This window comes from Trichechus manatus, unplaced genomic scaffold (genome assembly GCF_000243295.1).
Source record: "Trichechus manatus latirostris isolate Lorelei unplaced genomic scaffold, TriManLat1.0 scaffold00120, whole genome shotgun sequence".
Taxonomy (NCBI): Eukaryota; Metazoa; Chordata; class Mammalia; order Sirenia; family Trichechidae; genus Trichechus; species Trichechus manatus.
Window position 1 is genome coordinate 7,708,371 of NW_004444056.1, and position 21,070 is coordinate 7,729,440.

At 48.0% G+C, this 21,070-nt stretch overlaps 1 protein-coding gene across 1 annotated transcript in view; it reads right to left on the reverse strand.

Moving 5' to 3' along the window:
• The window catches only part of LOC101348455 (anomalous homeobox protein-like), a 28,644-nt gene extending 8,099 nt beyond the window's left edge, over positions 1–20,545 (reverse strand). Inside the window, exons 1-9 of the mRNA XM_023738655.1 lie at positions 20,297–20,545; positions 17,891–18,018; positions 16,732–16,855; positions 16,115–16,331; positions 15,436–15,553; positions 13,994–14,223; positions 12,715–12,838; positions 9,793–9,877; positions 9,245–9,459 (exon numbers count right to left, since the gene is read on the reverse strand). Of these exons, the coding sequence (XP_023594423.1) occupies positions 9,245–9,459; positions 9,793–9,877; positions 12,715–12,838; positions 13,994–14,223; positions 15,436–15,553; positions 16,115–16,331; positions 16,732–16,855; positions 17,891–18,018; positions 20,297–20,545 (1,490 nt within the window). The remainder of the gene's footprint in view (positions 1–9,244; positions 9,460–9,792; positions 9,878–12,714; positions 12,839–13,993; positions 14,224–15,435; positions 15,554–16,114; positions 16,332–16,731; positions 16,856–17,890; positions 18,019–20,296) is intronic.
• Between the last annotated feature and the right edge of the window lie 525 nt (positions 20,546–21,070).

Genomic DNA, 21,070 nt, shown 5'->3' on the forward strand with positions numbered 1-21,070 from the left:
AAACTCACATCTATCAATAATTACACTGAATGTAAAAGGCCTCAATGCACCCATAAAGAGACGGAGAGTGACAGAATGGATAAAAAACAGGATCCATCAATATGCTGTCTACAAGAGAGACACCTTAGAAACAAAGACGTAAATTTATTAAAAATCAAACGTTGGGAAAAAATATATCAAGCAAACAGCTACCAAAACAGAGCAGTAGTGGCAATACTAATCTCAGATAAAATAGACTTTAAAACAAAATCACCATAAACTGCAAAGAAGGACACTACATAATGATGAAGGGGATGATCCATCATGAAGACATAATCATAATAAACATCTACGCACCCAAAGACAGAGCTCCAAAATACATAAAACTAACTCTAACAGCACTAAAAAGAGAAATTGACAGTTCCACAATAATAGTAAGAGACTTGAACACACCAATTTCAGTAAAGTACAGAACATCTAAAAAGAAACTCAGCAAAGATACGGAAGACCTAAAGGGCACAATCAGCCAACTTGACCTCATAGACATATATATAGACATGTCAAACAGCTGCAAAGTACACATTCTTTTCCAATGCACATGGAACATTCTCCGGAACAGACCACATCTTAGGCCACAGAGCAATCCTCAACAAGATCCAAAACTTTGAGATAATACAAAGTATCCTCTCTGACCACAATACTATCAAGGTAGAAATTAACAACAGAAAGAGCAAGGAAAAAAATTAATTACATGGAAAGTGAATAATACCCTGTTTAATAATCTCTAAAATTTACAAGATACTGCAAAACCTCAACAACAAAAGGACAAATAACCCAATTAGAAAATGGGCAAAGGATATGAACAAGCACTTTGCCAAAGAAGACATTCAGGCGGCTAACAGACACATGAGGAAATGTTCACGATCATTAGCTATTAGAGAAATGCAAATCAAAACTAAAATGAGATACCATCTCACCCCAACGAAGCTAGCATTAATCCAAAAAACACTAAATAAATGTTGGAGAGGTTGTGGAGAGACTGGAACACTTATACACTGCTGGTGGGAATGTAAAATGGTATAACCACTATGGAAATCGATTTGAAGCTTCCTTCAAAAGCTAGAAATAGAAGTACCATACTATCCAGCAGTCCCGCTCCTTGGAATGTATCCTAGAGAATTACGAGCTATCACACGAATAGATATGTGCACACCCACATTCATTGCAGCATTGTTCCCTATAGCTAAAAGATGGAAACAACCTACGTGCCCCTCAATGGACAAATGGATAAACAAATTATGGTATATTCACACAATGGAATACTATGCAACGGTAAAGAACAACGATGAATCCGTGAAACATCTTATAGCATGGAGAAATCTGGAAGGTATTATGCTGAGTGAACTTAGTCAGTTGCAAAAGGACAAATATTGCATAAGACCACTACTATAAAAACCCAAGAAAAGGTTTAAACACAGAAGACAACATTCTTTGATGGTTATGAGGTTGGGGCGGGAGGGAGATGGGTATTCACTAACTAGAAAGTAGACAAGAATTATCTTAGGTGAAGGGAAGGACAGCACACACTACAGGGGAAGTCAGCACAACCTGACTAAACCAAAGCTAAGAAATTTCCTGAATACAATCAAACACGTCAAGGGACAGAGTAGCAGGGGCAGGGGTCTGGGGACCATGCTTTCAGGGGACATCTAGGTCAATTGGCATAACAAAATTTTTTAAGAAAATGTTCTTCATCCCACTTTGGTGTGTGGTGTCTGGGGTCTTAAAAGCTAGTGAGTGGCCATCTAAGATGCATCAATTGGTCCCAATCCACCTGGAGTAAAGGAGAATGAAGAACACCAGGGACATAAGGAAAGTATTAGCCCAGGAGATAGAAAGGGCCACATAAACCAGAGACTTCATCAGCCTGAGACCAGAAGAACTAGATGGTGTCTGGCTACCACAATGACTGCCTGACAGGGTACACAACAGAGAGTCCCTGATGGAGCAGGAGCAAAGTGGGGTGCAGAACTCAAATTCTAGTAAAAAGACCAGTCTTAATGGTTTAATTGAGGCTGGAGGGACCCTGGAAGACGTGGCCGCCGGGCTCTCTGGTAGCCCAAAACTAAAACCATTCCCGAGGCCAACTCTTCAGACAAACATTAGACTTGACTATGGGACAGAAAATGATACTCATGAAGAGTGTGCTTCTTAGCTCAAGTAGATACATGAGATTAAATAAGCAGCTCTCATTGGGAGGTGAGATGAGAAGGCAGAGAGGGTCAGAAGCTGGTTGAATGGATACGGGAATACGGGGTTGAAAGGAAGAGTGTGCTGTCAGAGTATAGGGAGAGTAAGTAGGGTCACAAAATAATGTATGCCTAAATTTTGTATGAGAGAGTAACTTCAATGATAAACTTTCACTTAAAGCACAACAATAAAAAATAAAATAAAAATCAATTGGCAAAGCTATTGCATTCTTTAGGACTGGGTACAAATGTTAGCAATAGTCCTCTTAAATCTAAAGTCAGCACCTTTTGATCCACACAAGCTGATCCCACATAAAAATTGTCTCTGGATGCCCTTTGGCCCTTCTCTGTGGGTCGGCACGTGTTGATTCCAACTTCATACAAGCCAGCTTTTAAAAATACTATAAGGCTGTAATGCATTATGCCCAGGCTTGTAACAATCCTAGTTTTAAAAGTTTATAATCAGAAACTGCCTGTGGAGCCCACTCAAAGGGCTATCCCACCAGGAGATTATGTATACTGCAAGAGATACTGATTAAAGGATTCCCAAGAACCAAGATAGAAGGGGCCTTATCAGGTTATCTTACTAATCCATGTGCTGCAAAATTACAAAGAATAAAAGCTTGGGTCCACTTGTCACAGTTAAAGAAGGCCATGACCCCTGAGTGGACCATGCAACCCATGGAAGCCTACAAACTGAAGTTTCAAAAGTGCCGGGAAGCAGCTGACAGCTAACAGACAACTTCTGCCCCAGATATCGGGGTCAGGCCTGTATGAAATCAGTTGAAATTCTTGGACTAACTTTCATTCTAATCATTCTATTACTTGCATCATTCTCATCCAAACGTTAGAAGTGCTTCCATGTATATTGTCCCGTGATCCTAGACCTTTGTTTATGAACAGCACCCACCACATGCAGCACACCATAACAATTATCTTTCCATGGAATATGAAATTTTACTAGTCATAGCTTTATGCTTAATCTTGATCACCTTTAAAATTTCCCTGATTCTCAAGTTAGGACTGTTTGATTCTGTAGTTCATGTCTCGTGCTAATTTTGACACCTTGTTAGATCTTTTCTTACTAAGTCTTTTAGCTATTTGTTTTTTGTTCATGATCATAAGAGGGATACAAACCTTAGTCCCGCATACTCACATGTTACTTACTGGATGATTTTATTTCATTATAGCTATTGTTTGCATGCTAGCAGCACTTATATACCTCTTTCAGACAATTTTTTTACTCTATGAAGCTTATCTCAGGTATTTTTCTATGTTTGTTCATAACTAAAGTTGATACCTGGAATGAAAATGCCTTTGTTAGATTGTCCCAAGCAGTAGTTACTGTTGGTAATCTCACTGAATGATTTGCTATTCTTCCTCCAAATCCAGTCTTGCTAATTCTGATCCTTTAGCATTTACAATATTAAATTATAGCTTCATACTCAATGCAACCATTAACCTCAACATTACCCTTAAGTGAACCATACATGTTAGCCTATGGCACCCTCCTAAATCATTGCAAAGAGCATGTTGTAGTTTAACCCAATCCATAACACCTGACCAGGTCGTGAAGAGGTTGAGAGCTTGTTTTACAAAACGTAGGGGTGTTCATGCTTGCCAAATTAGTTTCTCATCACAACACAGAAAATTCCACAGATACTTTGAGATTTTATCAAGTAACGCAAAATAATTAACTGACTGTAAAAGAAATGACTCCTCCCCTCTTTGTACCAGTCTCTGGAACCCTTTAGAGATGGGACGGTTATCCATTTGTAACAATGTCGTAATAGAACTTTGGCTTGTGCAAATAAATCAAAACATCCCCTTCCCACATAATTATACCAGAAACAACATGATCTGTACTCCTATGGTTATGTATATTTATGGGAGGAATCAGGTTATCCCACCAAAAACAAGCCAGACCCAAGCAATAAGCCCTACACTTGGGTACTGCCCAATTTAGATGGATGGACCATGATGGGCCAATGTACCTTGGGACATATAGATGTCCTTCTAGATATTCATTCATACAATGAGTGTGTACATTAGACCAATGATTTAAATTTATTAGAGATAAAGAGAATAAAGAGAGCCTCCACTGACAACTCAGTGATGGATAGATCTGGAGGTGCATGGGCTTTCCTCTGAGGTATCTTGCCATTTGTAGGCATCCCTGAAACTGAAAAATCCATTGGAAATCTCTCAGCCACCATGGAACAAATAAGTAATGATGTTGTCAATGGGATGGCAGCTCAGCAAGTCTTTGAATTCCCTTGCCAAAGTATTATTGGAAGACAGAATAGCTCCTGATTTTTTATTAGCCCAACAAGGAGGCATTTGTGCTATAACCAATAACACCTGTTGCACCTGGATTAATAGCTCTAGAGAAGTAGAACAAGATATCAAGCAAATTCACCAGAAAGCCACCTGGTTCCATGTTTCTGATGAGACTGGGTTTTTCTCTTCCTGATATATTTAGTTGGCTTCCACAAGGAATGGGAGTCTAGATTAGATCTATTTTATTCACTCAGATTATGATTTTCATGGTCCTTGTCATAACTGGCACTGTAAAATGTTGCATGAAATTAACCACTCATGTTTTGACCTCAAGAACTAACATGGTACCCAAGTAAAAGATAACATACATAGAAACCATCCAAGTCAGTGGTGACCTTAATGAAACCCCACTTGAGAGTTTGAAAGAATACGTCAGCCCTTTGTCCCTCCAACCCATTGCGCCTGACACTGTCACCTCTTTCCCTTCCCCTTTTGAAGCCCACCAGTACGTCTCCCTCTAAAGCATGATGAAGCTAGAGAAAACCTTGCAGAAGACGAGTTACTCCTTTGTGGGTGACTGATATCTGTTCACCCTGAAGAGGGGAACTTCACTATGTCAAGGTAAAAAGAAAATACTCAGGGGTGCCCGGTCACAATCGCGTTGTGGTGTCTGAGGTCTTAAATGCTTAATAATTCAAACAGCCATTAAAAAATAGTAGTAAGCGTGTCCATGTGAGAAAGATTACTTGACTCATCAGTGATCAAAACCAAACCTGTTGCCGTCGACTCCGTTCCGACTCATAGCAACCCTACAGGACAGGGTAGAACTGCTCCATAGTGTTTCCAAGGAGTGGCTGGTGAATTTGAACCGCTGACCATTTGGTTAGCATCCAAATGCTTAAAAGGAGGGAACTATTTCAGGAAAAGAAAACTTTCAGTGCAGTCAGTGAGACAGAAGCATGACATGCTGACCATGCTACCTAATTTTAATCTGGATTTCTAGACTAACAGCTACACTTTTGGGGAAAACATGTTTTTCCTCAGTGGTCAAAACCAGGATGTAAAATCATATGCCCTGAGGGGTCTTGACTAAGTGACCATCTGCACCCTTCAAAATACACATACTCAGGAAGAGTGCTGAGTGCTGTTGCCAGCATGGTATTTTTGCAAGATAGACAAAGAAACTACATGTAAGCATCCTGCGATCGTTAGCTAAGCATCTTGTGAGACTATATGTAATCTCTAATTTTAGCCATTAATAATTAATAACTGATTAGTGTCTTACAGCTATACCCTCTAAATCAATAAGCTGCCCTTACCCCACCTCAGCAGGATCCCAGCTCCCACTTCCCTAATCGGAGATGCACCAGTCATGAATAACCTGTGGCTGATGTTTGCTGCAGTAGTAAAACTATCCCCGATTCATACCTCCCTCTTTGAACATTACTGTCTCATCTCAACGAGCTGTGCTGGTCCCACTTCTAACTGTAATCTTTTCTTGGAATAAACCTCTTTGACTTTATCTCAAACAGACTTGGTTTTCTGTAATGTGGCGACAGTCTTGAGACAAGAGAGAATGTATGTGCCAGAAATTGACTGCCAGTCAGGATAACTTGAGCACAGCAAAAACAGAGGACTGGTCAGGGTGAGGAACAATGGTGGTAGTGCAGGTGGGAAAAGTGGGCCAGCTTGAGGTGCACTTTGGAGCCTAAGCTGCCAAGAGTTGCTGGTGGATCAGACGTATGAGGTGAGGGGAATCGAGAATCAAAGGTGACTTCTAGAATTCATGCGACAGTGAGAGCATGATCACCAGAGCCCTTCTCTAGCATGTGGAAAACCACGAAGAAAGAAGCTTGAAAAAATTACCAAAAGATTTTGTCATGGATTGAATTATGTCCTCCCAAAAATGTGTGTATCAATTTGGCTGGGCCATGATTCCCAGTATTGTGTGGTTGTCCTCCATTTTGTGATTGTAATTTTATGTTAAAGAGGATCAGGGTGGGATTGTAACACCACCCTTACCCATGTCACACTGCTGATCCAAAGTAAAAGGAGTTTCCCTGGGGTGTGGCCTGCACCACCTTTTATCTCTCAAGAGATAAAAGGAAAGGGAAGCAAGCAGAAAATTGGGGACCTCATACTACCAAGAAAGAAGCACCGGAAGCAGAGCGTGTCCTTTGGACCCAAGGTTCCTGCGCAGAGAAGCTCCTAGTCTGGGGGAAGACTGATGATGACGAGGACCTTCCTCCAGAGCAGACAGAGAGAGAAAGCCTTCCCGTGGAGCTGACACCCTGAATTTGGACGACTTCTCGCCTACTACACTGTGAGAAGATAAATTTCTCTTTGTGAAAGCCATCCACTCGTGGTATTTCTGTTAGAGCAGCAGTAGATGACTAAGACAGATTTCTTCTGGACATGTTAGATTTAGATATTTGGAGTCATCCAAGTGTGAGGAAGTTGTGGATAAAACTTCGAAGTAGAGTAGTTTTCTGGGTTCTAAGAAGTTGGAGATCATCAGCCTATACTGGATTTGAAAGTCACTATAAGCTCAATAAGATCTAGGGATAGAGCGTTATATTCACTATAGACAAATTTTCAGCTGTGTAAGTTCTCCTAGTGGAGTCACTGGACCAACACTCCAATTTGATAAACAAACATTTTATCAAAGGAATGAATCCGAGGGAGAGAATGCATTCAGATCAACTCTAACAGTATGCTCGGCCTTGCAGACAGAACAGAGATATTTAACAAGTAAAGCGCGTACAGACAACTGTCTCACATCACAGCAATTGAAAGGGGGAGGAAAGATTTACCAGGAGGCAATTAACTGCAAACCACCTTCACATGAGTTTCTAGTTTCACACAGATCTCTCATTCTTGATATAATTTAACTAAGGCAATATTTCTAAAATGAAAGTAAACATTTTCAACATGAAAGGTTAGCGATATGTTTGCAGCTGGGCCAACTTAATTGGAATCTTTGGATACAGAACTGACCGTTAGGAAAGTACAAAGATTAGATCCATTTCAAATCTAAGTCTTTTGAAATGCAAATTCTGCTTATTTAGCTGAGAGAAAAAGGGATAAAGTCTATGTGTCTGCTGAGGAAATTCTTTGAAGGTAGTTAAAATAACATGTTCATCTATAGGCTCTAATTGATCAACTCAGTGAGGCTTTTTCTAAGGCAAGCTGCTGGAACACTATTAACATAACAAGTACTGAGCTTTGTCATTCAAACGGTAAACTTTAACAAAAACCTAATGTTTTTCAGGAGTGTAGAAGTGAGATTTCAGTGAAATTTAGAATGGAGTGTCTAATTTTAGTTCTGAAATCCCCCCAACTACACCTATCGGTGTGTCAAAATTTTCCTCACACAAAGGAGAATCAAGAAACTGTTTACCATATTTACTAATCTGTAGTGATTTACAAGATATATTAAGTGAAAAAAGTCAGAATCAGAGCTTCTAATCTCTGACTCATCTCTGTTCACTACATGTCGAGGCACACTGCAGCCACTTACTTAGGTTGAGGTGTGAATTATCTCCCCTTCGTGAATTGTACTTAAAGAAAAAAGGACCATTTCTTCACTTCCTCTATGAATACCTGGCTTATAGAGGCTGGTCCAATTTGGTAAACATGTTATGAGACCATCATTTCTATCTCATTCCCCGACCCATTGCCCTGCTGACCCAAGTGGTTCCTGGGCATCTCAGTGCACTAAGAAAAGTTTTCCAGAGGTTCAGGCGATCGCCAGGCCCCCAAGTGAACTTAGAAAAGATCTCAAGCAGCTCTGGCAGGCCATGGACAACCTCCCCAAGACACTCAGGTCAACGCAGACCAGTTCAGCCTCCACTTGGGGACTTGGAACATTTCCAGAGCCTCATCCAACAAACAGGAACCCAGGGGGAATGCAGGAAAAAGCCTGGGCTCCGGGTGTGTGTATGTGTGCATGGAACCCCTGTCATCATCTCCAGTTCTCTGTGAATTGAGAAATTTTATTCGATGGCATGACCACCACCACCACAACTAATAATAATAATGATAACAATGACCTACCCTTTAGACATCCCCTTCAGGCCCTAACTGCTCTGGGCTGTCAGAAGGGGACTTGGAAAATTTTCTGGAGGCTCAACCAAAGACCACTCCATGAAGCAGCTCAGAATAGTACGGGATGTAGGATACTGATATATCAATTTATCAGTGCACACCCAAGTCATGACCTGCTATGCAAGGATTAAAGGTCTCTGTACTGTGACTTGGAAATATGTCCAGGATACATAATTAAGTGAAAAAGGAGAGTTCAGAGCATTAAAACTTTAATTCAATGCAATTGAACATTTTTCCCGCAAACACAATGAATTCAACCTGCTGGGGCCATCATCAATCGGTTTGCCTCTCAGTCTTCAAGGGAGAGGCCCCCACGAACACAGAAATGTCAAAATGCTGCCAACAACAAAGAGAACTAGGTGGAGGAGTTTTACCTTATGCCACGGGACAAGTGGGAAGATGGCTAGCACTAGAACATTCTTCTCTCTCTAGGAAGGCCTGAACTGCACAGAACTTGACCCAGGACCTGGAATCTCTGGTTTGTCACTGCCCGAGTGGGAACAAAACTCTCCTTTGACTTCTTATCTCATGAACATTTTCAAATACTGCCTCCAATATCTAACTATTTAAACATTAGCCGTGGGCAAGAAGTCCTCAACGTTTCTCAAGGGAGCGCCCCCGCCCCCCACCTGCCACCAAGTAATCCTGGGGATTCCTTCTTGTATTTGGGGATAAAGCTCCACAACTTGTAGTCTTGAGCAGCCAGACAATCCACATCTGCTCCTCCTGGGGTGCTCGCGATCTCCCAAGAGGCACTTCCGCCCAGGCTTCCCCCTGAAAACTCAAAGAGCATCTGTGCTCCCCAGAAGGTATCACTGGAGGCCTGACCATCAGGCCACTGCACCTGGAAAACCAAACACAACATTACACACTCCACCATCAGGCTTCGGGGCTCTGCCTGTCCCACCCTGAGAATTTTCTGACCCTGCATGGACACCACCCACTTCTGGAGCCCCCGGGCTCAGGAGTGGTAAACATCTCCCTGTGGCACTCCATATCCACCTCCCCTCATAGCTCCCATTTTGCCAACTTCTAGCTAGGAGCCCACTCTTCCACCTTGTTCAGTCTTTGCCCGGTTGATTCACTCCAAAGGTATTAGCTGAGCCTGTCCTCTGTGCCATGTACTGGGGATACAGGAGACAGCAGGCAAACAAAGGTGCCTGTAGGAAGGCCTCACCTGGCTGGAGGGCTGGGGCTGGCTCAGCTCCACGGCGGACACAGGATGGGGGAAGGAGGATGTGGCTTGCGCTGGCGCTTGGGGGCTGGAAAAGGGACTAGGTGTCAGGACAGGCTCCGTCTCAAGTACCCAGGAATGCTAAGGAATAATAGCCGCTCATTCGGCAACACATATTGAGCGCTTTCTACATATCAGGAACCATTCTAGGTGTTTGACATTCATCAAGAACAATTTTATTCCTGTGCTCAGGCACTCCGTTTTGGTAGAGAGAGGAAGACAGTGATGTGGAAGATGTTAGCAGGCGACGAGTGGTATCATATAGAGCAGAGTGGGCTCCCACAGGCAATTTTAGACAGGATTTCAGCGCAGGCCTCTTTGAGCAGAAATGTGAGGGCAGGGGCGATCCTGAGGAAGGAGCAGGTCTGAGATGTCAAAGAAGACGAGAAGCCAAACTCACAATCAGACCAGAGTGAGGATGAGGGATAGCAGGCAATGGAACAATGGCAACCACTCTGGACAACAGTTGGCAGTTTCTTTTAAAGCTAAACATACATAATAATCAGTTGGGTTTCAATATACCAGCAATGAACATTCTGAAAAGGAAATTGAGACAATCCCATTTACAACAGCATCTAAAAGAACAAAATACCTAGAAATAAATGTAGCCAGGGATGTAAGAGACTTTCACAATCAAAATTATAAAACACTGCTGAAAGAGATTAAAAGCAGTTTAAATCTACCAGCTATTCCTTGGAAACCCCATGGGGAAGTTCTACTCTGTCCTACAGGGTAGCTATGAATCAGAATCGATTAGAAGACAGTTTTAGTTTTGGTTTTTGGAAGTAAATGGAAATTCATGGACTGGAAAACTTAATGACTATCGTTAAGATGTCAACATTACCCAAAGCAATCTACAGATTCAATGTAATCATGGTGTAAATTATATAAGCTTTCTTTGCAGAAATGAAAAACAAAAAGTCCTCAAATTTACATGGAATTGCCGGGGCCCTGAATGACCAAATCAGTCTCAAGGAAGGATGAAGCAGGAAGACTCACACTTCCTGATTCCAAAACATACTATTAAATCCCTAGGAATCAAAATAGTCTGGTACTGCTATAATAATAGACACACACACCAATGGAATAGAATTGAGAGTCCAGAAATAAACCCATACATGTATGGTCAACTGATTTTTGCCAAGGGTGCTAAATCCATGTCATGGGGAAAGAATAGCCTCTTTAATAAATGATGCTGGGACAACTGGATTTCCACATACAAAAGAATAAAGCTGGACTCATATATCATAGCATACATGAAAATTAACTCTAAATAGATTAAGGACCATAAACCATAAAACTCACAGAAGAATACACAGGGGTATTGCTTCGGGACCTATTTTTTAACAATGGATTCTTAAATATGACACCAAAAGCATTAGACATAAGCCAAAATAAATAACTTGGACTCCATCAAAATAAAAAACTTTTGTTCAACTAAGGACTTTAACAAGAAAGTGAAGAGACAAGCTACAAACTGGGGGAAATTTTCCAGAACCACATACTGAATGAGAGTTTAATATCCAGAACATACTGTATAAAGAACTCCTACAACTAACTTAACAACAAAAGACAAACTACCCAATCAAAGAATGGATAAGAATTCGAATAGATAAAGGGCAAAGGATTTCACCGAAGAAGAAATACAAATGGCCAACAAGCACATGAAAGATGCTCAGCATCATTAGCCATTACCCGTTGCCACTGATTCAATTTCAACTCACGATGACCCACGAGTTACAGAGTAGACTGTGCTCCATAGGGTTTTCGAGGCTGTGACCTTTCAGAAACAAATCGCTAGGCCTTTTTTCCAAGATGTCTCTGGGTGGGTTTGAATTGCTAACCTTTCAGTTAGTACTTGAGCACTTAATCATTTGTGACACTCAGGGACTCTATTAGCGATTAAATGAAAAAACCAAACCCATTGCTGTTGAGTCAATTCCAACTCACAGTAACAGGACAGGACAGAATAGAACTGCCCCATAGGGTTTCCAAGGAGTGGCTGGTGGATTCAAACTGCTGTCCTCTTGGTTAGCAGCTGAACTCTTCAACCACTGCTCAACCAAGGCTATTAGGGAGATGCAAATCAAAACCACAATGAGATACCACTTCCCACACTACTAGGCTGGATAAGATTGAAAAAATAAAAAAGAAACAAACAAACAAAACCCCAGAAAACAACAAGTGTTGACAAGTATGTGGAGAAACTGGAACCCTTCTCCACTGCTGGTAGGAATGCAAAATGGTATAGCAGCTATAGAAAACAGGTGGCTGCTCCTCAAAAAGTTAAATATAGAATTACCATATGACCCAGAAATTCCAGTCTTGGGTATATTCCTACCCCTTGAGGCTTGGTTACCTTCCCTCCATTTCCAACAGTCTACAGCATTCGCTGCATCAACAGCAAATTCTCTCCCAGGCTGTTCCAGGCCCTTCCAAGCCCATTTAAAACTACAGTTTGGAATATAGAATCAGGATCTTGCTGCTACTCAGAAACCCCAACAGCCCTTTGTCTGGGGAAAAGAAAACATGAGGAAGAGGCTGCTGGGACCTAGGGTGACCTTGGCGAAGAGGTGAGCCCTGAGCCTTCCCAAGAAGCGTCAGAAACACTGGCCAGAAGACAGTGTCCAGGTCCACTCTGACGTTTCTGAGTGTTCTTCTCTTTGAGGGAAAACCACCCTCTTTTGGTGGAAGCAGCCTGGGAGGATTGCTCTCATTTTTAGAAATCCCTGAAGAAAAGTCTAATCTGTACCGTCTGAGGTGGGTGATTCAACAAGTCGGGCACTAGTCTTGCGGGACCTGTGTTCCCCTACTCTGTGGCCCCTGGAAAGCATCGCCCAAGCCTTGGGGCTCTGCAGGGCCTACCTTTGGGGAAAGATGAATTCTGGAGGCAGGAGTGGGGGCTGTAGCTCCATGTGTCCACCGCTCATACATGGACCTTCCTCCAGATACTTGCTCTGGCGGGTCCTGGTGGGCATGTCAGTGAATCCTGTAGGAAAGAAATTCCACAACTCACTTCCAGGAGGAAGGAGCAGGGCCCGTGTTAGATAGGAAGCGACATGTGCCCTGCCAGTCACAGGCTGCATGAGCCAGGCTCTCCGTCTGCTTGGGCCTCAGTGTCCCTCTCTGAGAAAGGAATGGACACAACCAGTGATCTCCATGGCCTTTTCCAACTTTGTCATTCTTTGCTTCAGCAGAACAAAACAAGGGTGAATGTTGCAGACTTCACATTCTACTTTGTCACAGGTGTGACCTCCTACCAGACCCCAGTCCCAGTGATCACACATGGGACTCTGCCACAATCTCCTTCCCACTACTCTGTGAGGAATGTGCAATCCATATAATCATCATTTTCTTTCCTAGTTGGTGCATCAAACGGCTGAGTCCCAGCCCTTTTCCCTTTTCGCTGACCTTTTACCTTGGGTTTTACTAAGATTTCCCTTACAGGTAAGATGTCACCACCTTATCTTGCCCTTTTGACTTTTTCTCTACTTAAAACGTTGCAGAGGATATCTCAAAATATCTTTCACTCTTACAGACAAGCTACCATGGATTTGACCAGACCTGGGTCAACACAAGCTTAGGAGAGAAGTAAGGTGAGAATCTATGTCCATTTCCTCCCTGAGTCTACTAGGTTGTAAAACTAGTAGAAGGTGCTCCTGATCTCAGACACAGAACCACAAGCCGGCTCAACTCTGTCCATGTTCACCACCAGAGTGACCTCCTGAACCCTGGGGGCCCCCTGTCCAGGATCTTGTTGGACACATGGGACGTTCATAACTATTTGGTATGTGAGGGTACCTTTGCTTTCATCTTATTTTCTCTTCCTTGGAGAACCTTGAAGATGTTCTCAGGTAGAGGAAGTAAGGTTTAAGTGCTAACCTGACAATCCCAAAAGAAAACCAAACCCGTTGCCACTGAGTCTATTCCGATTCACAGCGACTCCATAGGACAGAGTATAACTGCCCCACAGGGATTCCAAGAGTGGCTAATGGATTCAAACTCCCAACCTTTTGGTTAGCAGCTGAATGCTTAACCGCTGTACCACCAGGGCTCCCTTGCCACAATGCTGTCCCTCAAACAAGATCAGGTCAGTGCCAGCATCAGGTGCAGGAACCACTGGCTCTATCCTGAGCAGACTCACCTGTCATGGCAGCGTCTGACCAGGGCATCCTGAAGCCCAGATCCTGGCTGTGGACCAGCTGCCCAGGCTGGAAAGAGGCTTCTCTGGAGGACGCCAGTGCAAGTGACATCAGCCATGACCCTGGGGCAGCGAGGGACAGGTCCACCATGTTGCTGCCAGGGCAGACAGGGGTGAACGTGGCAGGGTCTTGGCCAGGCCCCCCCTGGTGCATCTCACCGCCCTGTAGGGACCTGCGGACACAGCGAACACTGTCCCTCAGTGGGCAGAGGCTCGCTCGGCCAGAGCCTGGGAAGAGACTCCAGCAAGTCTGGGAATCTGGGTCACATCTCAACCCAGGCACCGATGGCCATGGGGCCCCAGCACATCACAAATCACACTGTGGCCCCTGTTCTCCTCGTGGAACATGGTGGATGCAAGGACCAGAGGCCAGGCTCTGACATGCCAGCCCAGGGAGACACTTCATAAACGCTATCTCTGGAAATCTTCAATATATTAGCAGTTTTACTTACCACAACCTGCAACGAAGAGTTGTTCTACAATATTGAAAATGGAACCTGATCAGCAAGCGTGTAATAGCCCAGTAAATAAAAGATGGTTGATCTTAAGGGAATACTATGCAGTGATTAATAATAATAACTTAGAGAATTCATGTTCCTTGAATTGCTCGCAGTGTCTCAGACAGAACACAGAGCCTTTTGTTAAATCCACGTATCCTTTGCCACAACTGTACATGACAGGTCTTGTCATGATCCCCATTGAACAGGGGAGAAAAGTGAGTACTGAAAGGCCGTGAGAACCTGCCCAAGGTCACACACCTGGCTGGTGCTGGCCTGGGTGCCAACCAGGAAGCAGGCGACAAAATGTTCAGTGGAAAAGAGGAACAGAGGTGCACGTGGCGTCCTGGTTAGGCCAGGACTCAGGCCTGGCCCCAGCCATGTGGGGTTCAGCCCTGAGAGCGCAGCCCCTTCCTTCTTCTCACCCCAGGACTGCCTCGTCACAGGATGATCTCAGGGCTCAAGGAAACTGCTTAGAACAGCACAGAGCAGGGACCCACAAAATGTTGACAAGTTACTCAATATTTTTTTTCTCAATGACATTTTTTTAAAAGACAAAATACTGGAACAGAACACAGTGACTGTGGGGCTGCATTTCAGAGGCAGGCGGTAAGGCTGTTCTTTCTCTCTGAGGCTGTTTCCCCCACTCTCTGTGCTACAGAGGAAGTCCGGCTCCAGGGAGCATGCTCGGGGTCGGGGATGCTGCTCCAGCTGTCCCTGATGTGATCCCTTGCTTGTGCCTCCCCTTGACCCCTAGGACCATGGCTATCTCTGCTCTCAGCTGTCACTGCCCTGGGCCCCCGTGTCAGGTGGCCATGTCTCCTACCCCTAGGGAAGAGGAGGAGGCCGGACAGGTGACCTGGTCGGTCAGCTGTGGGGTCTCAGTACCTGGGAGCCAGTGGCCTTGAGAGCATCTCGTCTCCAGGAAGGTCCAGGGCAGGGGCCAGTGGTGCCCATTGTCCTTGAGTGGCCTCTGGGGACCGTGGAGGCCCCTTTTCCTCATGTCCTGATGAGAGCAGAGCACAGTCAGATGGGGAGGCTTGGTGGAGCCCTGCCTGAGTCCATGGGCTCCTTCCCTCAGGCTCTAGCTGTGCTTCCCAGAAGGTAAGAGTTAACCCCAGTGTCCTTTGTCTCTCGGTCCTTCTTTGGTCTGAACCAGCATTCCACAGAACACAGGACAGCCCAAACCCTGGTGCTTTGTTGCCTCCCTGGATTTATTCACCAACCCCCTCCCTCCAGCCACATGATATGTCACCAGCCAACTCCTCCCCTGGCACACAGTAAGCTCTCAGTGCACAACGGTGGCTACAACCCCGTGGTGAGGCCCAGCCCCATAGACGAACCCGAGCCCAGCCTGTGTCCAGCATCAGCCTCAGCAACCTCACTCCCTGACGAAAACTGTCCCACCTACAGCCTGACTGTTAGCTCTCACCATAGGTGAACCCCATCCCTCCTGAGGGGCTGCCCTGCCTGACCAGAGTGACCCTGGACACAGCGGAGAGCAGGGGCTGAGTGGGGGACCAGCATCGCTCCAAACCACAGGAGGCTGGGCCCTCGGGCCACTCACCTGACCACTGAGACCTGTCCACACACTGAGGGTCAGCATGGGGGTCCCCTGAGGGATGAGGGGGCTCTGGACCCCACCCCCAGGCACCAGGGCCTTCTGCTGAGGTCCCCCCTGCCGGCTGTACACGCTGGAGAAGGGCTCTTCGTTTCCGACGATAGTTGGCAAACCGGTTGTAGACCTGCTCCTCCGAGAGGCTCGTCTCTGACCACAGGGTCTCCTGCAGGAGGCAACAGAACCCCGGGCCTGCTTTCACGCCAAGGGGCACAGAGGTGGCCCCAACCATCGTCTCCACTGAGAAAGGGCCCAAAGTCGGCCCCGATCCCTCCAGGACCCGGGCGTGGGTCCTGGCTGAGGAGTATCTGCTGAGCACTTGCTCTGGCCAGTGGCTGGGGGATGCAGCCCCTGAGGGAGAATGGATTATGTCCTCCCACGGTAGCCACATGGTGAGGGTGGGGCCCCATTGAGAAGCCAGCCCCACACTGCAGGGCCTGCCTTGTGGGCCAGCAAGACCCTCCGTCCCAGGTGAGCTTGAGGGGAGTCCAGTCTACCCTCACCCTGACAGGTGGGAGCTACTCAGTATGTCTGAGGGGCTGCAGGTGGGGCCGGCTTCCTCTCACCCGCTGGGCCTTGTCGGGGTTGGTGCTCACGCCTGAGGCGAAGTCCTGCAGCTTCTGTCGAACCTCCCTGGGGAAATTCTGGCTCCTCAGGCCCTCGGGACAGAGGGAGGGGGGTGGTGGTTTCCTGGACAAGAACAGGAGGAGGAGATGTCAGAACAAGACCCTCAAATTTGCCTCTAACCAGGGCCCTGTCCTCTGAGGAAGTGACCCCCCAGGTCTCTTCCTGGTGGAGCCTCTCTGTCCTCAGGTTGGGGAAGAAGACAAGCTCTTCTCTCCCCACAGAAATGAAGACACACAGAAGGCGCTCCCGACTGTGGGGAGCTCAGAGGTTCCCCAGCCCCATGGGCAGGAGCAGGGAAGAGCTGGAGGCTATCTGACTACCCCTCTCCCACAGTGTGGCCCCCAGGACAGCACCCACGCTCCAGGTGTGTCCCCAGGCTGGTGGCGTGTCCCAGCACTCCTGCCCCGTGCTCTCCGACTGCCCCTCTGCCACAGCATGGCCCCGGGAGACCTCAACAGCACCCACGCTCCAAGCGTGTCCGAGTCCCTCCCATATGGCCTCCTGGCCCTTCCGGACTCCTGGGCCTGTCACCAAAGATTGTCACTAAGACCCCGGCCAGGCCCGACTGGAGGATGATCTGCCTTTATTCCCTCTTTCACAATGAATTTTTCCTCTACTGAAGCATCCCCATTAGCGGATGAACGCTCTGTACATCTCCCTCCCTCTGCCTGGGCAGCTCCTGTCCACCTGAGGCCTCCCTCCAGGGCTCACAGCCTGCGCCGACTGCCTGGCCTAGAGCAGCCCTCCCACGGCCCTCATCTGGTGAGGCCTGGAGAGAGGTCAGAGGAGGAGGGTGAGGTCAGGGTGCTCAGCCCTGCCTCCCTGCAGCCAGCCTCTCTCTGGGTCCTGGAGACTGCTCCCTCCCACCCTGCTGGCACAGGGATCACGTCCCCAACCTGGCCAGCCCTGGTCACCACTCGGGGTAAGCCCGACCCCTCCCAGCCCATCCCAGCGGTGCGTAAATAGCTCGCTCACACCAGCCCACGGTCACCGCTGTGCTCCATCTGACCGCTGCCACCCTATTTCCCCTCTTCTGTGTTGTCTGGACCCCACCTCGATCCCTGGGGCACCCCACAGGGCCTGTGTGAATAAACATACCTCTTCCTGCAGCAGAACTTCTGCACAGGGGTCAGCGTGGCCACGTCCAGCCTCCTCATGGCCAGACGGTAGTGGATGTCGTTCCAGAGCTTCACCAGCTCCAAGCTCCCCCCCAGCACCCGACAACTCTGCCGAGGAGAGCCTGGCTGAGCCGTGGCTGCCTGGGGCTGGGGGCACCTGGGGCCGCCCTCCCAGACCAACCCGAGCCCTGCACAGGCCGAGGCGTCTGTGGAAGAGCAGGGGCCTGGGCTCCTGTCCCACTCTCACTGTTCACCAGGGCACCCTGGAGTCAGATGGCCAGGCTGGAAATCCCTGCCAGCCCCGTGGTGTGACCCTGGGTGGCCGGTCACTCAGGGTGCCAGCCCTCCCACCCGAGACCCTGCAGCCCTCCCAGGGTACACAGGAGGTGAGCACAGCCACGTTGCTGGAAGGCCAGCTGCCACGTGCCTGCTGCACCCTGCACTGGGTGGGACGAGGGACCCCATCTGTGTTAGCAACCACACACCGACCCATCGACACCAGAGGACCTGCTGCACTGACCCGGACCTTCCCGATCACGGGCCCACGTCACTGCCTCTCCTGCGAGGCTGTTGCCATTCATGTAACTCGAGTCATCCACATGAGGCCGCCCTCTGACTCAATGATATGGACCAATCTTCTCAGGGTCTAAATGTAAACAATGTTCTTCTTTCCCCACATCAGAAAAGTCCTGGAATCCTGGTTGGCCCTGCGATGAAGGCCCCACCCAGAGCCACCTGCAGCACATGTGTCTGCGGGCCGGTCTGCCATGTCCTCTCCCACCAGGATGCAGTCACTGGCCTCGTGCTGGAGCACCAGGGAACCGTCATGGACACCGCAGCCAGCTCAGACTAATCCCTCAGCTCGCACGTCTGCTCCCAGAGGTCCCGGACCCTGACTGGGTGTGTGAGCCCCCTCCTGGAGCTCTCTATCACCTTCCCAGTGACAACTCTAAGGATGTGTTCCCATGTTTGTCACATCATTCATTTGTACCGACAGACCTGAAAAGCTGCAGCCCCCACCAACCCAGGGCCTATGCTGTGTGCCAGTGGTCCCTGGGATGGGCAGGACCGGGTGGCCCTCACTCACGGGGCTTCAGTGCAGTGAAGGAAACATGATCCACAGACACACAAATACATGGAGAAGAGGCTGTGGCAGCTAGCCAGGGCGACACTGGAGAGTAATGGGGACTGCCTTGATGGGGATGTAGGGAAAGGCTCTAGGCGGTGGTGACACTTGGCAGAAGCCTGCAGGGTCAGAGAGCGCCATGCACACAAAGAGCCCAGCAGAAGGAAGAGTCCATGCAAAGGTCCTGGGATGGTAAATATCTAGATTGAGGACAGAAAGGAACCCAGCACAGCCACTGCAGAGGAAACCAGGGAGACAAGATGGACGACAGGCAGGGCGGCCGCGGGGGCCAGAGCCGTGCAGCGGGCGCATGTCACGGTCCCATCTGTAGTTGTAAAAACCCCTCCGGGTACTGCATGAAGAACAGAATTTAGGGGGCAGGAAAGAGTAGGGGGGAGCAGCCAGGAGGACACTGCCCAGAAAGAACAGGATGGAATCGAGGGGGGTCTGCAGGTAGACTCCACATGAGTTGTGCATGGATTGTATTTGAGGTGAAAAACAAACCAAGCCAAGCCCACTGCCGAAGCGTCAATTCTGACTGATAGCGACCCTGTGGGCAGAGAACTGCCCCAATAGGGTTTCCAAGGAGCGGCTGGTGGATTCGACTGCCAACCTTTTGGTTAGCAGCCGTAGCCCTTAATCACTGTGAGGGGAGAAAACAGGCCCACAATCCCTTATTCAAAACTCTTTGGGGCAGATGGATTTTGGAATTGAAGATTTTTCAGATTTGGGGAAATGACAGGGGACGTGTGTCATGCACCGCCCCACCATTATCTGGGGCCACATCCTGTAATCAGACACTCTCCTGCTTATAAAGCAGAACGCACCACAGTCACAGTTCATGGATAAGGAAAGACCATAAATAGCTTCGCACCAACACAGGTCAGGGTTTGCTGCCACATAAGCTCAGGCTTAATGTGCCACCAGATAAGCTTCAAAGGTACTCTGGGTTTTCAGTTTGGGATGAGGGATCAGAGTCCTGAAACTGATTTCCCGTTTGTCCCACTGACGAGAATGTTAACTGTCAAGACATGACGTGCTGGGGTTTGACTCTCTCGCTCTTTTCATTAACTGTCTGAGGGCCTGACACAGGGCTGCTGCTCACAACGTATCTGATAAAGGAACGTTTTTACATCAGATCGCCAGGCTAACTAGAACTGAGTGAATGGAGGTGAGGAAGAGAAGGTTTTCCCTGCAGGCCACAGAATCTGGTTAACTTCTGGGCTCCCCTGCTCTGTGCCCCCTGCAGGCCCACCCTACCTCCAGGAGCTTGCAGGCTGCCTGGTGCCGCTCCTGCCGGGCCAGGACAAGCGCGCACACCACAGCCACGTCCTCTCTGTCCAGCAGGTGCAGGCGGAGCGGGCTCCCCAGCACGGCCTCCACCAAGGGCTCCACCTGGGCGAGGTCACCCCGGAGGTCCCGGTACAGCCTTCCTGCAAGGTCCACCAGCTCCGCGGGGGGTGGGCCGGTATCTCTGCTCTCCTTCAGCAGCGTCAGGAAGCTCTGCATCCCGCCTCGGCCCAGGCTGCAACACAGGGGACAGTGGGGACAGTGCTGACCACGTGCTCACAGCACAGTCCTCACAGCAGCCAGGTGGCCCTATTGTCACCTTGTGCCCAGACACTTGGAGGAACACGAGAGTCCATCTGAGAGAGGCAGGGGTGTGTCAGACGCCGCTAGAATTTCCTTTCAATCCCAAAAACGACCTTCACGAGCTCCGTGTGCGCCAGGCACTGTGCTCCGAGCTGTCCCTGCCACAGTGCCCCTTACTCCTCAGACACTGGTCATCCCCTGGGGACACGTCCTCTGGCACACAGACCACATGGCCCATTGTTTACCCCTTGATGCCTCCTGGCTCCTACTACAGTTTCTGCTGGTGGCCACGTCCCACTCAACTCTGGCTCTTAGCGCAGGGGATGGGGGCTGTGCCAGGTCTCTGGGGTCTCCCCAACCTTTGCCACGTGGACACCAGGGCCTCCTGCACCCTGGGGGCACCAGGCTGACCCAGGGAAGAAGCCTGGGGCCCGGGCAACT